Source organism: Penicillium rubens (genome assembly GCF_028828025.1).
Source record: "Penicillium rubens strain IBT 27055 chromosome Unknown utg000001l_segment0_segment0, whole genome shotgun sequence".
Classification (NCBI taxonomy): Eukaryota; Fungi; Ascomycota; class Eurotiomycetes; order Eurotiales; family Aspergillaceae; genus Penicillium; species Penicillium rubens.
In genome coordinates, this window is record NW_026890599.1 from 4054128 (window position 1) to 4067802 (window position 13675).

At 48.8% G+C, this 13675-nt stretch overlaps 5 protein-coding genes across 5 annotated transcripts; all 5 read left to right on the top strand.

Annotated features, from left to right (window-relative positions):
* Window positions 1–3049: 3049 nt before the first annotated feature.
* Window positions 3050–3578, top strand: N7525_001568 (uncharacterized protein; the record flags this gene model as incomplete). Its single annotated transcript, XM_002557780.1, has 2 exons — window positions 3050–3258; window positions 3326–3578. 2 exons carry the CDS (start codon window positions 3050–3052, stop codon window positions 3576–3578), a joined length of 462 nt encoding a protein of 153 aa, XP_002557826.1.
* A 746-nt stretch (window positions 3579–4324) lies between these two features.
* Window positions 4325–4837, top strand: N7525_001569 (DUF1993 domain-containing protein; the record flags this gene model as incomplete). Its single annotated transcript, XM_002557779.1, has 1 exon — window positions 4325–4837. One exon carries the CDS (start codon window positions 4325–4327, stop codon window positions 4835–4837), a length of 513 nt encoding a protein of 170 aa, XP_002557825.1.
* A 325-nt stretch (window positions 4838–5162) lies between these two features.
* Window positions 5163–5541, top strand: N7525_001570 (uncharacterized protein; the record flags this gene model as incomplete). Its single annotated transcript, XM_061211957.1, has 2 exons — window positions 5163–5447; window positions 5506–5541. The coding sequence occupies 2 exons, from the start codon at window positions 5163–5165 to the stop codon at window positions 5539–5541; spliced, it is 321 nt and encodes a 106-aa protein (XP_061071183.1).
* An 812-nt stretch (window positions 5542–6353) lies between these two features.
* Window positions 6354–6563, top strand: N7525_001571 (uncharacterized protein; the record flags this gene model as incomplete). Its single annotated transcript, XM_061211958.1, has 1 exon — window positions 6354–6563. The coding sequence occupies one exon, from the start codon at window positions 6354–6356 to the stop codon at window positions 6561–6563; it is 210 nt and encodes a 69-aa protein (XP_061071184.1).
* Window positions 6564–6755: 192 nt separating this feature from the next.
* On the top strand, window positions 6756–11756 carry N7525_001572 (non-ribosomal peptide synthetase; the record flags this gene model as incomplete). Its single annotated transcript, XM_002557777.1, has 3 exons — window positions 6756–6778; window positions 6871–7683; window positions 7733–11756. The coding sequence occupies 3 exons, from the start codon at window positions 6756–6758 to the stop codon at window positions 11754–11756; spliced, it is 4860 nt and encodes a 1619-aa protein (XP_002557823.1).
* Window positions 11757–13675: the final 1919 nt, after the last annotated feature.

Below are 13675 nucleotides of genomic sequence, written 5' to 3' on the forward strand. Positions count from 1 at the left end.
CGGCGGAAAGCAGGCTGCTTTTCTTTAAGGTCGAATTAGTCGCGTACCGTTGAAAGCATTTATCCTCGAATGATATCTGTAGATAGATACCCTGTCCGCACTGGCAAGTATCGCGAGCGGAACTGATCAGATGTTCGACCTCGGAGCCAAGAACTGGTCAGTTGAATTCAAATCTTTGGCAGTGGTGGGTCCTCAACAACTCCCGCGGTAGGGATGTAGTTAGTTGAGACAAGACCTATAGGGATGATGGATATTCCTCGGGCGGAGTATTAAAGTTGGGACCCTATGCGTCCACAGGGAATGTCTTTGTCATCTCTTGCTTTAAAACATACGATGACATGACTGCCTGGGGAAAATCAGGAGAGAGTTTTATCTATCACACTTTCCGAGCCCAGATATACACCGGTACTCTGCTGCACTAAAAGCCCACCTGAGGTGATTTCAACATAACGGACCACTGAAGGAGGAAGCTCTGAAGGTTCATCCGTTTTATTCTCTTGCCCCTTGTGCTTCCTTATCATAGCCTGACTCATATTGTACGCCCGGTTCCTCATCTTAGCAGTGACCAGATGGACGTCAATCTGTCATGGATAAGGGTTCCCGACCGCCATGTTCAGGATACTACGACCGCGGGGTGATACTGGGGAGAGGATGCTCTCCATCAAGGGCCAGGGGGTTACAGCTGGGTAGCACTGAGACAGCTTTTGGTTCTTAGGCCGAACAGCCTTTGACCTATGGCGCAAGATGTGGTGGCAGCAAGGTCGCGGAGCTTTGTTAAGAAATTCTTCACCTCACAACACACAGCCAATGACGTGAAAATCTTAAACTCCGGCGCGTAGACCGAGATGCGACCGCGCGATGCGATACGAACAACGAAGTATGTTGATATTGGCAATTTGACGGTTGCGGAGATCCCGGTCTGTTTAAACAACATTAAGAAAGATGCCGTGCTAGACTAGGGTATCTCGGTCTTTCGAGTCTCTTATTGGCTTAAGGGGTAGACCTTTAAATTGGTTTATCCTATATTTGTGGGATGAGATAGGTATGGCTGCTAGGTAATAGATAGTAACACGTCGTCTCAATGGCAATTATTCGAGCAGAGAAGGCGCATTTTTAGCGACAATAGAGCTGCCAAATCAGCCATGTGACATTACCTACTCGATAGCACTAGCTAGAGTCTATATCATTCATATATATAGGGAAGGGCAGTAGGAATCATTGAGCTACTTTGAACGAAGGATAAGCCTGTACGCGTACCCAGGGAAATACATAACTAACTATATACATCACTATTAAAAGAATATACCAACTAGAGATTCACAATGATCTAGATAAAATAGCAGAGGAATAACCCCTCAATTGACGCTCTTGACCAGTTACGTGACCATAGGCTATAGACCATTGTTGAAGGAGCCGACTTGTAAAAGAAGTAGGCTGGTGATTGATGTAGTACTTAGAACTTCCCCAGGTCTATTTATCGTCATCTGCCCAGATGTCCAAACTTGGAAGCAACCTTGGAACCTTGGAAGTGGCCAGTGCTTATACAATACATGCGTAAACTCCCGAGGTCATCTGGGCATCTGGGCAGGTGCCCGAGCTCTCCTGGGCTGGAGTGGACCAATGGGTCCGACCGTCTGAGTCTACCCCACCCGATCAAGGGTCATGCAAAGGATCGGACCACCCATGGACCCGTAGGAAAAACTTTACCTACGGAGATTGGATAGATTAGATATCGAAGATCTGATATATTTGCACTAGTTTACTTGGGTACATTCCTAGCTATCGTGATCGGAGATATTCTTGATGAGTCAAAATAAAACCCTTCGTAAGGTGCCAAAGAGCAGACATCATCATTCGCGAAACCTACGACCGGGCCTTTGTCTCGTATTCATGGAGACATCCTCAAGTGGCAAACTATGGAAGCTAATGGGGCGTTGATAAAAATGTCGAATTATATCCTCTTCGTACTGGCAGCCCATCAACGTATTTATACGTCAAGCGTTCTACCGACTGCCCGGTCTTCTCCGTCGTCTATATCCCCAACACACATTTACAAATCTCCTATCCCACTACCCAATTGCCCGCATGAGTGCGAAACACAGGAAGGAACGGTTTTCCTTTCCCACAACACACAGGCGCGTCACTGCCCGCAACCGAGCTTCAGCTCACGAACACCTAGAGGAGTCCCCTGTCACCCAAAGTTTCTGCACTCATCTCAACCGGCGGAGAAGAACGGGCAGCCAACCGGAGGCTATACACCCTCATTTATAAAGAGTTGCTTTCTATGGGCGCACTATCATGTACATAATTCCATAGCTTAGCACGTCCCAATACCCCAAGGGAGGTAGTCGGAGTGCGGGCTACGCCCGCTCTCCCATGGACGTTAACTAATACAACAACAACATCCGTCGTCTATCCCTAATTCAATATGTTAATATCTGTCTTACGAGTATTGATCAAATCCATTTATAGAATTAGGCGTCCTAGGGTGGAGAGATTGACGCGCCAAGTATTCGGTAAGCTCTGGATACACGCGGCTGACTGATACATTATTGGCTCCGGCTACCCCGAATTTACAATTTCTATGTCCAGAGCTATGCTCCAAGATAGTGATTGTTATCTAATATTATGTATATACCGAAGCTGTGAGATCGTATTGCGCGCCACTCCGGAGTTCAGAGTTATGTATATTTAAAATCCAAGCTATATTTAGTGGTCATCCTAGTTGTCACCAAGACATTGCAACCAGAACCGGTGCGCCACGTATGTTATAGAGGAAATTCTTACCACCTCCCTCGGCATCCCATGTGCAATTGGTGAAGCCCGACAGGGTGAGCTGAAGCAGACTGAGACAGTTATGATCTTCGTCAGGCGTACTATTTACAACATGAGTCAATTCGATGTATATATATATTTAAATAAAGAACGTGCGACCAGCTCCTGCTTGTTCTCCATTATAACAATATCGCGATCCACTTTAAGGCTATAATCACCAATTCTGGACACCCCTAGGCAGCATTGTCGTTTTCGGCATAATATATATATTAAAATGAAGACTTCTTTCGTTCCGATTGTTTTCTCTCTCGCTGGTGCCGCCTTCGCCGCTCCAGCTCCTGAGTCCCGAGTCTACCCTTACAGCATCGGCGACCTTTCCCTCAAGCACACTATTGAGGGAGACACCTGGGATATGAAATTCTACCTTACTTCCAGGAGCCTCATGAGCGAGGCTCTTGAGACCACCACCTGCCACACTGGTTGGTAAGTTACTAATATACTGCGCGAGGTCCATATGGCTACAGTAGAAGAGACTAACGTGAAAAATCAGGACAAATGGCACGCTTCCTGTCGGCCGCAGCAACCCGGAGCCTTGCGCTGACCCCGCCTACTCCTTCTTTTTCCCCGCTGGTGCTTCCGATATCGAGAAGTATGAAATTGCCGCTGAGGGCCCTGCTGGAACAGCTGTTAATGTTATTGAGCTTGGTTACAAATACCAGTGTGGCCCTTACACAGGCCCTGTTGGTAATGTCGATATTGAGTGCAAGACTATCAATGGCGGAGAATTCTACCTCTACCAGTAGCCGGCTCGGATCTCGTCATAGAGCAAGGGGCATTTTGATACGGATTTGCGGCTCTTGGAGATAGTTGGTAAGATATCATCGGTGACATTGTGTTTATATCTCACTCCTTTCATCGTTAAAGAACACACTGTAATTGATATTGTGGTGATCGAGAGTACTTGAAATATAAAGACATTTTTCTGAACAGGTGATTATAAATATGCGCAACAACACCGGGGACTGTCGACCATCGAATATCATATTCAAATTTTGCGGCTCAAACCAAAAAAGAATATACTGTATGTTCTAAGGTTGTAGTCTATCCTCCGCAGAACCAGAACTACGAGCTACGCTGCCCCACCTTGTCCGAATGTAGCATAGTAACCATGCAGATCCTTGCCAAATCCTTCATCCCTGCAGCCCCCTGACCAGATACCTAAGCAGGTAACCTTAGAAGACAAGAGAACCAGTGATTACAAATCCGACTTCGGTGTAAGCATTGGAATTTCTTTTGCTGAGGGGTAGAATATCTCGTATAGGTAGGTAAGACAACGTTGGAAGGGGCTCACTGATTACAAATCGGACCTCATTTCCAAGATTGCCTGAGGATTTCTTCTGCTGGGGGAGGGGGATATCGTGTATATAAGGCCTCATCTACTTCCCTCTACATGATAATAATAATACCGAATCAATCGATCCATCATTGTTGACTCTATTTCTACGGCCTACCAGTGTTAAACCACTCACCTTGAAGTGAACAAGTCAAAATGGCCTCCCCATTCTACAACTACACCGTCGCCACTTTCACCAGGGGTCTCAATACCCTCTCCACCCTCCTAAAGAAAGCCGAAGAGTACGCGAAAGAAAACAACATTGCGCTCGATGAACTTCTCAATGCTCGGCTTGTCGAGGATATGAAGCCTGTCTCCTTCCAAATTTTGGCGGCAACGAACACGGTTTCCAAGGCCCTCGCCCGCGCAGCTTCTGTCGAACCCTCGACACAACAGGAGGTTGATAAGACCTACGAAGAGCTTTACAAGCGCATTGAGAGCACACTCGCGGAGCTGGAAAAGGCCGATCCAGCACAGATCGCTAGCAAGGAAGGGCAAACCTTCAAGGCCCCGCTTGGAGATGCTGTGTTCGATTTTACGTTAGAGGATTATTCGGTGCGATTTGCGATCCCGAATTTCTACTTTCATGTGGTGACTACGTATGGTATTCTGCGCGCGAAGGGTGTGCAGATCGGCAAGCTAGATTATCTGTCGGACTTCGTGGCCTAGGCAAAAGTTCCAACTGGTTTAGCCTCGCTTGAGGTAAATTAGAACAATCTAGGCACATTGGGAATTCGAGACCATTGTCACTTTCCATGAGCGGAAACCTTGTTTGAGTCTGCTTCGGATGTACTTCAATACCTGGCTCTAGTGGAGCTCCAATCGTAACATGAAGAACATAATGTAGTCTACGACCAATAAGATGGTGGTAACTTTCAACGTGCGATGCATAACATGCATAAGTAGTGGAAGTACTAAGTAGGTACTCCGTAATATTAGTCAGGATCAATTATCCTATTTGTTAGGGCAGGCTTGCGGTTTCACCAGGTTCTCGATGACGGGAAGTCTGGAAGCACGGAATGGCCGAGGCCACCTTTTCACATTGGGCACCGCTGTCCTCACTGCAGATCGGCGCGCTGTGATCGGCGGTCTCAACGTTCGAAGCCCTACGGAGTACTTCGAAGAACTCAATGCTACTATTGATGAGATCAACCCTGATGGTGCTCCACAAGCGATAGAATTTTCTGTATCGAAGACCCGGAGACCGCCTGTCATTGGGAGAGAATGCTACAGACAAAAGTGGACCCGAATGGAAAATATAAGGGTGAAACCTAGGGCGGTAAGACTAGGTAAGACTAGGTAAGACTCGGAATTGATCTCCTTGCCAAGCAATGTAGTCCCTCGCCAAGGGCCTTGGCAAGGACCGGCCCTAATTCGGGAAGTGGGTTTTCAGCACTCTATGCTCGTACTCCGTACGGAGTACGAGGCACGATGTATGTAACCCTACGGAGTAGACCCGTGTAGTTGGGGAGTCATTAATTAACAAAAAGATGCGCTGAATGATTCACATTCACATTACACAGTGGACATCATTTTCATCCATACATTATGTCGACGAATATGGACGATGGCAAAATCCCACTTTTCGTAGGGCAGACTGTTTCCACAATGGCAATGTGGACCTTTTACGTTCCAATATTTCGGTCGATCGTCCCCAGTACTTGCCTTAAACCTATAAACGGCTCGAGGTTCTGGACGCATACGGAGTACTCAGTACGATATCAGGCAGTTCCCAGTTTTGAGACATACGATCGGCGGTGTTCGCGACGCCCTAAATTGCTGATCAGAGGCGACTTTGCTATCCTGTAACACTACCATCCTGCGGCGCTGCAGAGATCCACTTCATATGTGGTTCGGGGCATATTGTCATTCCTTGAGAAGTTGTACATGGAGGCTGAGTGGCGGATTTCATGTGAAATTTGTATAGAGATATACCCAGAACATGCAGATCACGCTAGGCGATTGGGTATGGCGATATCGAGAGTCGGGCTTATCATGATCATGCCGGTGATATTACTACATCCGGTAAGAGGAAATTCGAATAATATCAAACGGAAAGTTTAATAACGAAAAGCTCAATTGAAACAGGGGTCCTATTGTGGCATTCGGCCTCCGTGAACCTGCAATGTCTATCAGGACCCTGGTCGTTTGATCACCTCACTGCTCTGAGACGGCAGCCGGAACAATGTCTCTACCATGGGCCAATGCCATCTCGCCCAGCTCCACGATGTACAATCCGATGGTTGAGCTGATCCCCCCGACTATGAACGGAATTCCGTGGGTCAAGCCTGGGTATCGGGATGCCATGCGGATCTTTCTGTTCTCGGACCCGGGCGAGGTTGCCGCTGTACTTTGTATGAAGGATTTCGGGATCTCGAAGAGGTCCGTGATGTAATTTGCAAGAGGTTGGTGGATCGGGTGGATATTGTTAGTGGATGAGTTGTGAAAGACTTCCCTATTGGGTCAGTGTATCAGGTTTATGGTAGATGTTACTAGGGTACGGGGCAGCATATAAGTCGTGAAGGAGTTCTTCTTTTTGGGTTGTGTATTAGGGTGACTTGAGATTGATTTGCACTAGAGATATACTATGGCGGACTTATCAAGATCTTCGTATGTTTTATCAGATTTATCATTTTCGTCTTTCTTTTCCTTCTTTTTGGGGTGTCCATATGAAGTTTCTTCCGTTCCTGACTGTCAAACAGACTTATAGAAAAGCTTCTATACCTCCGCAGTGAGGCCTCCCATCCAGATTCCTTCCACCAACTCTCCGCCTTATTGTCCTCACACACCGGTCCTTGGCCCATCCGACACCTAATCTCAACATTCCAGGCCATCTACAAGTCCATTCCCGAATCCCTCAAGGCCAATAACAATGAATCAATCACCCGTCTCTGTTCACAAGTCAAAGCAGCCACCACCAGCGTTGCAGAATTAATAGGGACAGACTCCCGCGCCGGTCTTATCGACGCTAACACCGGACGGCATCTGACACATAATGCCATTCGGCAGTTCTTGGAGAATTTCAAGATTCCAGTGGGACTCTCCCGCCATGGAAAGCCTCGTATCGCTGTGATCTTGCCCAACGGCCCTCTGATGGCAGTTGCTGTCCTTGCTTTCGTCAACAGATACACCATTGTGCCCATGACTACGAACACGGTGGCAGAGCAACTGCAGACAGATATAGAAAACTCACAAGCTGATGCTGTTGTCGCGCTGGACGCGGACATTGGCAAGTTGCAACTCGACAACGGTACCCGGCCAGTGTTTGGCATTGAGCAGCTTGAAGACTTGACTTTCCGCGTGGTCTCTGCAGGAAATACTTCTACTGCATACGACCATCCCCCCAATTCTGGTGATGACATTGCCATTATCCTGTTCACTAGTGGTACCAGTGGCACCAAGAAGCTGGTTCCCATCACAACTTACAACCTCATCGCTGGTACCATCGCTACTATAGAGTCTGTGGAACTGTCTGAGACAGATACATGCCTTAACATGATGCCACTGAACCATGTGTATGTCCCCCTCCCGAATTAAATATAGGAAGGCAACTAACAGCATCAGCGGTGGCATCATGCGCAGTATATTCTCCCCCATCCTCGCCGGCGGTGCTACGATATGTTGTCCCTCGTTTGACCCCAGCATGTTCTGGGATGCTGTACAAGCCCCTCACACCAAACCAACTTGGTACTACGCCACACCCACGATGCATCAAATGATTCTTGCCGAGGCCGAGCACCGTCCTGATGCCGTAAAACAAAGCGCCATCCAGTTTATCTGCAACGCTGGTGGTGGTCTCCCTCCAACCCTTGCAGTGCAGCTTCATAGCACTTTCCACTGCGTTGTCCTCCCCAGCTACGGCATGACTGAATGTATGCCCATTGCTGCGCCGCCGAGGGACTATAAGCTTGATCGCCCTGGAACATCGGGAAGGATTGTTGGCCCTGAGGTTGCAATTCTGACTGAAAGTGGCAACCCTGTCACGCAAAATGGGATGCTCGGGCACATTTGCATTCGTGGATCACCCGCCTTCGAGGGCTATCTGACCCCTGGCGGCAAGATTGATACCAGTGCGTTCAATGAGTCTGGCTGGTTTGATACTGGTGATCTTGGACACCTAGATGATGACAATTACCTGTACATCACTGGCCGCAGCAAGGAGGTTATCAACCGCGGTGGTGAAATTATCTCTCCTGTCGAAGTGGAAAATGCGGTCCTGACCTCGGCCAAGGACCCCGAGTCCCCACTGTATGGTCGCGTGACTGAGACATTGGCCTTTTCTGTCCCAGACGAGGTCCTGCAGGAAGTCGTCGGTGTGGTTATCGTCACGCCTCCAGGCTTCACTAGGCCGGATCTTCGCCAGATACACGAAGCGCTGCAGCCTATTATACATCAGCCCAAGTGGCCTGCTCTGGTGGTGTACATGGACGGCGTGCCGAAGGCAAACAACAAGATTCAGCGCATTAAGCTCGCGGACCGCTTGTCGTTGGATACCTTAACCACAACTACGCCCCTGGCGAGCCGGCACTACGAAGCTGTCTGTCCACCCACTGGTGCTCCGCTCAGTGCATTGATTCCGAAGAAGCCATGTGTCATCGATGAAAAAATGATTCGTTCAGTCCTCAGCAAGAAGGCAAACACACCTGACGTGCACGTGCAAATAAACCCGCGCGACGGGCTCGCGCAGGTTGTTTTGTTTGTCGAGAACCTCGACGATGACCATGTGACACCTGCCGAGCTCCACGACCAGCTAGATGGCTATCTTGTACCTAGCCGTATCATTCCCCTGAAAGGGCCCATGCCTGTCGATTTCTACGGAAAACCTGATCAGGCCGCTATCAATGAGGCAATCCACGCCCGAAACTCCGATGGCGACCTGTCACCCATTCAGCGGCGCGTGCGTGGAATCTTCGCTGTCACCTTGTCTTGTTCACCAGAGGAAGTATCCAGCGGTACCGACTTTTTTGCTGCTGGAGGTGATAGTCTTAGTGCTGGCCGTATGGTCTCTCAACTTCGTCGGGAATTTGGTATTTTCTTGGCCGGTGACATTCTCTTCCACCACAGCACCGTTGGAGCAATAGAGCAGAAGATTATCGAAGCTGTTGACGTTAAGGCTGCCAAGGGCGAAGACGGCGGAGTTGAATTGCCGGGTTGCGAGAAGACATACAGCAGCACCAACCCAATTATCTTGGTTCTGCATCTGTTCCCGACTGTGTTCTTCTTCCCTATGAAGCGTGCCTTCCAATGGATGGTGTTCGCATACGTCGTGGCCGAGTGCTCCAATCGATTTCCGATTCGTGAGAACCTCATCGCTCGTTTGATGCTGGTTGTTTTCGCCGTGATGTCTGCTCGCTTATGCTCACAAATTGTGTCTCCCATTCTCGCTATCATCTTCAAGTGGCTTGTCATCGGTCGCTACAAGGAAGGCATGTCCCCAATGTGGGGCCCATATCATACGCGCTGGTGGTTGACCCAGAAAGCGACGCAGGTGTGTGGAAAGGGGCTCTTCAACAACTATAATTGGTCTCGCATCCTATTCTACCGTTTGATGGGAGCAAAGATTGGAAAGAATGTTACCGTGTCTGCGTCCGCCAAGCTTGGTGAGTATGATCTCATTGAGATCGGGGACAATGTTGTTCTGGATACCTGCGTGTGTCGCCCGTTCGCCGTGGAGCGCAACACTTCTATGCTGCTGAAGCGCATTCGCATTGGTAAGGACTCGTCTGTCGGCATCAAGTCTATTGTCGCTCCTGGTGCCGATATACCCGAGAGGACCTGCATTGGTCCCAACTCGTCGAGCTGGGAACTCCAAGACGCCGATGAGTCCAACCGCCAACTGCTAACGTCTCAGATTCCTAAGCCTCACTGGCTCTGGATTCTCTTTATTGTTGAACCGATCAAGTTGGTCACTTGGACCGCTACTCGTATTACCTGGATGGCCGGTCTTATTCCTATGGTTCTCCAGTTTCCTACCCCAGCGGCCGACATGTTCCGGTCTACCCTAGACTGGTACACCAGTGACCACCGGATTGCATATCACATTACCGCACGGATCTGTCGTGCGGTTGGTGGCCCGATTGTTCTTTTTATTGCGGTATTGGTCATCAAGTTCTTCCTGGATCTCATCTGTGGCAAGCCCAAGCCTGGTCCCGCCTCAAAACAGACGACTCGCCAAAAGATTCGGAGTGCTGTGCTCGCACAGATTCTACCCGCAGGTGACATTCACGAGCTCACTCGCCTGACAGGTCGTCACTACGAATTTGTCTCGATGGCAGTCCGTGCCCTTGGTGGTAAGGTTGGCAAGCATGTCTACTGGCCAAGTGTTGGTCCAGTCACGGTCGACTTTGATCTCATTGAGGTTGGTAACGATGTTGTATTTGGTTCCCGCTCCACTCTGGTCACATCCGATGGCTACGGCCGGGACCGCATCGTGATTGGCGATGGCACTATGGTGGGCGATCGTGTCGTCGCTTTGCCGGGCGCTACCATCGGCCGTCAAGCCATGATCGGTTCCGGTGCTCTGCTTCGCCGTAACGGTGAATATCCCTCCAACACTGTCTGGACTGGAAGCAAGGGTGGTGAGGCCATACAGTTCCCAAGTTCCACCTCGACCACCACTTCGACCGCTCCAACCATCATTGGGGATGGTAGCAGCAGCCCCAACAGCAGCGGCAGTGAAGACGAGAGGTCACCCACTGAGAAGATGCCCACTGAGAAGCAGACCTACTATGGCAGTAAGGACAAGACTGTTACCCAGATCGCTGAGCAGGATATCGATACCTGCAAGCCATTCGGTCGCGCCTTCTACCGCCATGAGGCCAACTACTACGTCCTCCGCATGTGGCAAATTGTGATCTACTCTACTTTTGCAGTCATTGTCACTACTGTCTATTGGCTCCTCACTGTCTTGTTCTCCCTTTTTGCTCTCCGCACTGTCCTCCAGTACAGTGACGCCGCTGGTTTCAAGCAAGGCGCCTGGCGCCCATTCGTTCTATACGGCACTCTCGCCTCAATCCTCTCCGTCATCACTGTCGCTCAAGTCGTTCTAGCCTTCGCCATCATCCTCTGCATTAAATGGGCAGTCGTGGGCCGCCGCAAGGAAGGATCCTACCACTGGGACAAGAGCAGTTACAACCAGCGCTGGCAATTCCTCCTTTCCTGCGAGACCCTGATCAAAGACTGCTATGACGGAGTTGGTCTCCTGCCTATGATCTCCGGCTCTGCCTACATTTCCTGGTACTACCGCCTCTTGGGCGCAAAAATTGGAAAGGATTGTGCGATACACGCCAATGGTAGTCCCAGCATCTTCTTTACCGAGCCTGATCTCCTCACCCTTGGTGACCGGGTTGCTGTCGACGATGCCAGCTTGGTCTGCCACTTGAACTCACGTGGTGGATTCGAGTTGCATACCTTGAAGGTTGGGGATCGGAGTATTCTGCGCGCTGGATCCCGTTTGATGTCCGGCGCTTCAATGGGTCAGGATGCTTGTCTTTTGGAACATACTCTGGTCTTGTCGGGTGACCATGTTGAGGATGGAGATACGCTCCAGGGATGGCCCGCTGAAGGGTTTGAATGGAAACGGGTTTAAAATGTTTCATATTGTTTTGCTTTTTGATTTTTTTGGTGTTGGATTTGTCTTGGAAGTCAGATCTACTAGCATATATAGATCGGACTTGTCTGATTTTAGTTATGTTGTATTGGTATAGAGAACATCAAGCTTGCACGATGCTCCCGTTTCGTAGGCTGTGTAAAACATACTCATTGAACAAGGTGTTGGTATGGATCCATGTCCACAGCGCCCTGGATGATCGTACCCCGAACCAGCTGTTTGGAAAGCTCCCGAGCCCCTACAATTTGGGATGCACCTTCCTAATTAGGTACAGATCCTACCTTGATAGCTGGTCAGGGGGTTTTGCCTACCTGGGTACATCCATATGTACATGTATGTATATATATACCAATCTCTACACGCCCTGCAATATAGCAAGATAGCAGATAAACTGGTAACAAAATAAGTCACTCCTATCATATTTTGTTTCTCATACTATCCATCTACCTTGTACCAACTAATTCTTCTATTCTTCTTCCGCCTTATTGTCTACTCTCCTTTATCACCAGGATGGCGTCTCAAATACCAGAAGCTTCCCTCAAGGCACACTCTCACTCCCCGAGCCTAAGATCGTCCCCGAATCCACCCCTCCACCAAACCCACTCCCGAGTCGCCACCCATTGTGCTAAAAAACGAGACATGCCAGGAGACGTATTCCGATCCAGCCCGAGATTGGCTCTGGAACCAGACTTAATAAAGTGGGCATCATATAGGGCAAAGAAATCGTATCCGGTCCGGTCCTTACCCGGTGCCAAGACCGGCAGAATTTCCGGACTTCGGCAAGTCGGAACTGAATTTGACTGAATTTGACTGAATTTTGGCGCACTGCACTTGCCGGGGACCTCGTATATCCACATATGCAACTAGCCACAGATACTACAGGAATGCCGACCCTAGGGTTCCAGAACAACCCAGTATCATATGGAATCACTGTGGGACATCCAGGCCACGCTCTCCGAGACTGATCAATATGACCATCTTCTTGCAAGCGCAGCTATGATTGGAAAGTATCGATCAAAGAGTCATTGCATCCCAATTTGACTAGCAGAAACAGCGTCCGACCACAGCCTAGAACGGGGCTGGTGCCAAAACTCTATAATGTGTTGGAGAGCGGCGAAGACAAGCTGTGGGATGAATGGACATTTTGTTGGCAGGTATCTTGTTGAGTGTGTGAGGGATTGCCCTTGTTCAGAATAGGCCAAAGGTCTAATTTTATCTTCTCGGGCGAGGGTTTGCCACAATCGCATTTTGAAAGGACCCCATATCAAGCCTTTGCTCGAGTCTTGCGGTGTAATTTTGGTTTCTTTAGTTTCTTTGATCTCGATGAGGGTGAAGATAGTCGAACTTTACAGCCGCTCAGAGTTTTTCGCCAAATAACTTCGATTCATTGGGATTGGGGAGCCGTGGATACATAACTTAGTTAATGGAAATAGGAAAATGAGACAAAGACATCCCATTTCCTCCTCTTTGATAACTTCTTTTATACGTCGATCCTTGTCAGCAATCTCATCACGCTACCTAGGGTACCCTGAAGTGCTTTGGGCTTTCGATTATTTTTGCCTCTTCCACCTACGAGGTTGAAAGGAATATCCTGAAGTACTCAGGGGAAAAGTCAAAACTGATATGATTGCGCTTGGTTGGTTCGTGTTTTCTTGCAATTCGCTCCATTCAATATTCTCGTTGGGTTGTTTTATTGCTTTACCCTTTCGGCTAAAAATAGGATCGAGTCGATTCTTTGACACTGCATCGAGTTTTCCTTGATATGTTTCCAGGCGCTTCAAACTAGAGAAGCTCTCCTCTGATCCATCTATAAATTAGACGATATTCTCCCTGACCAACAGCGGTTACATCTACTTTCAATCTTGATCTCGTCAATCTACTTTATACCTTATACCTCT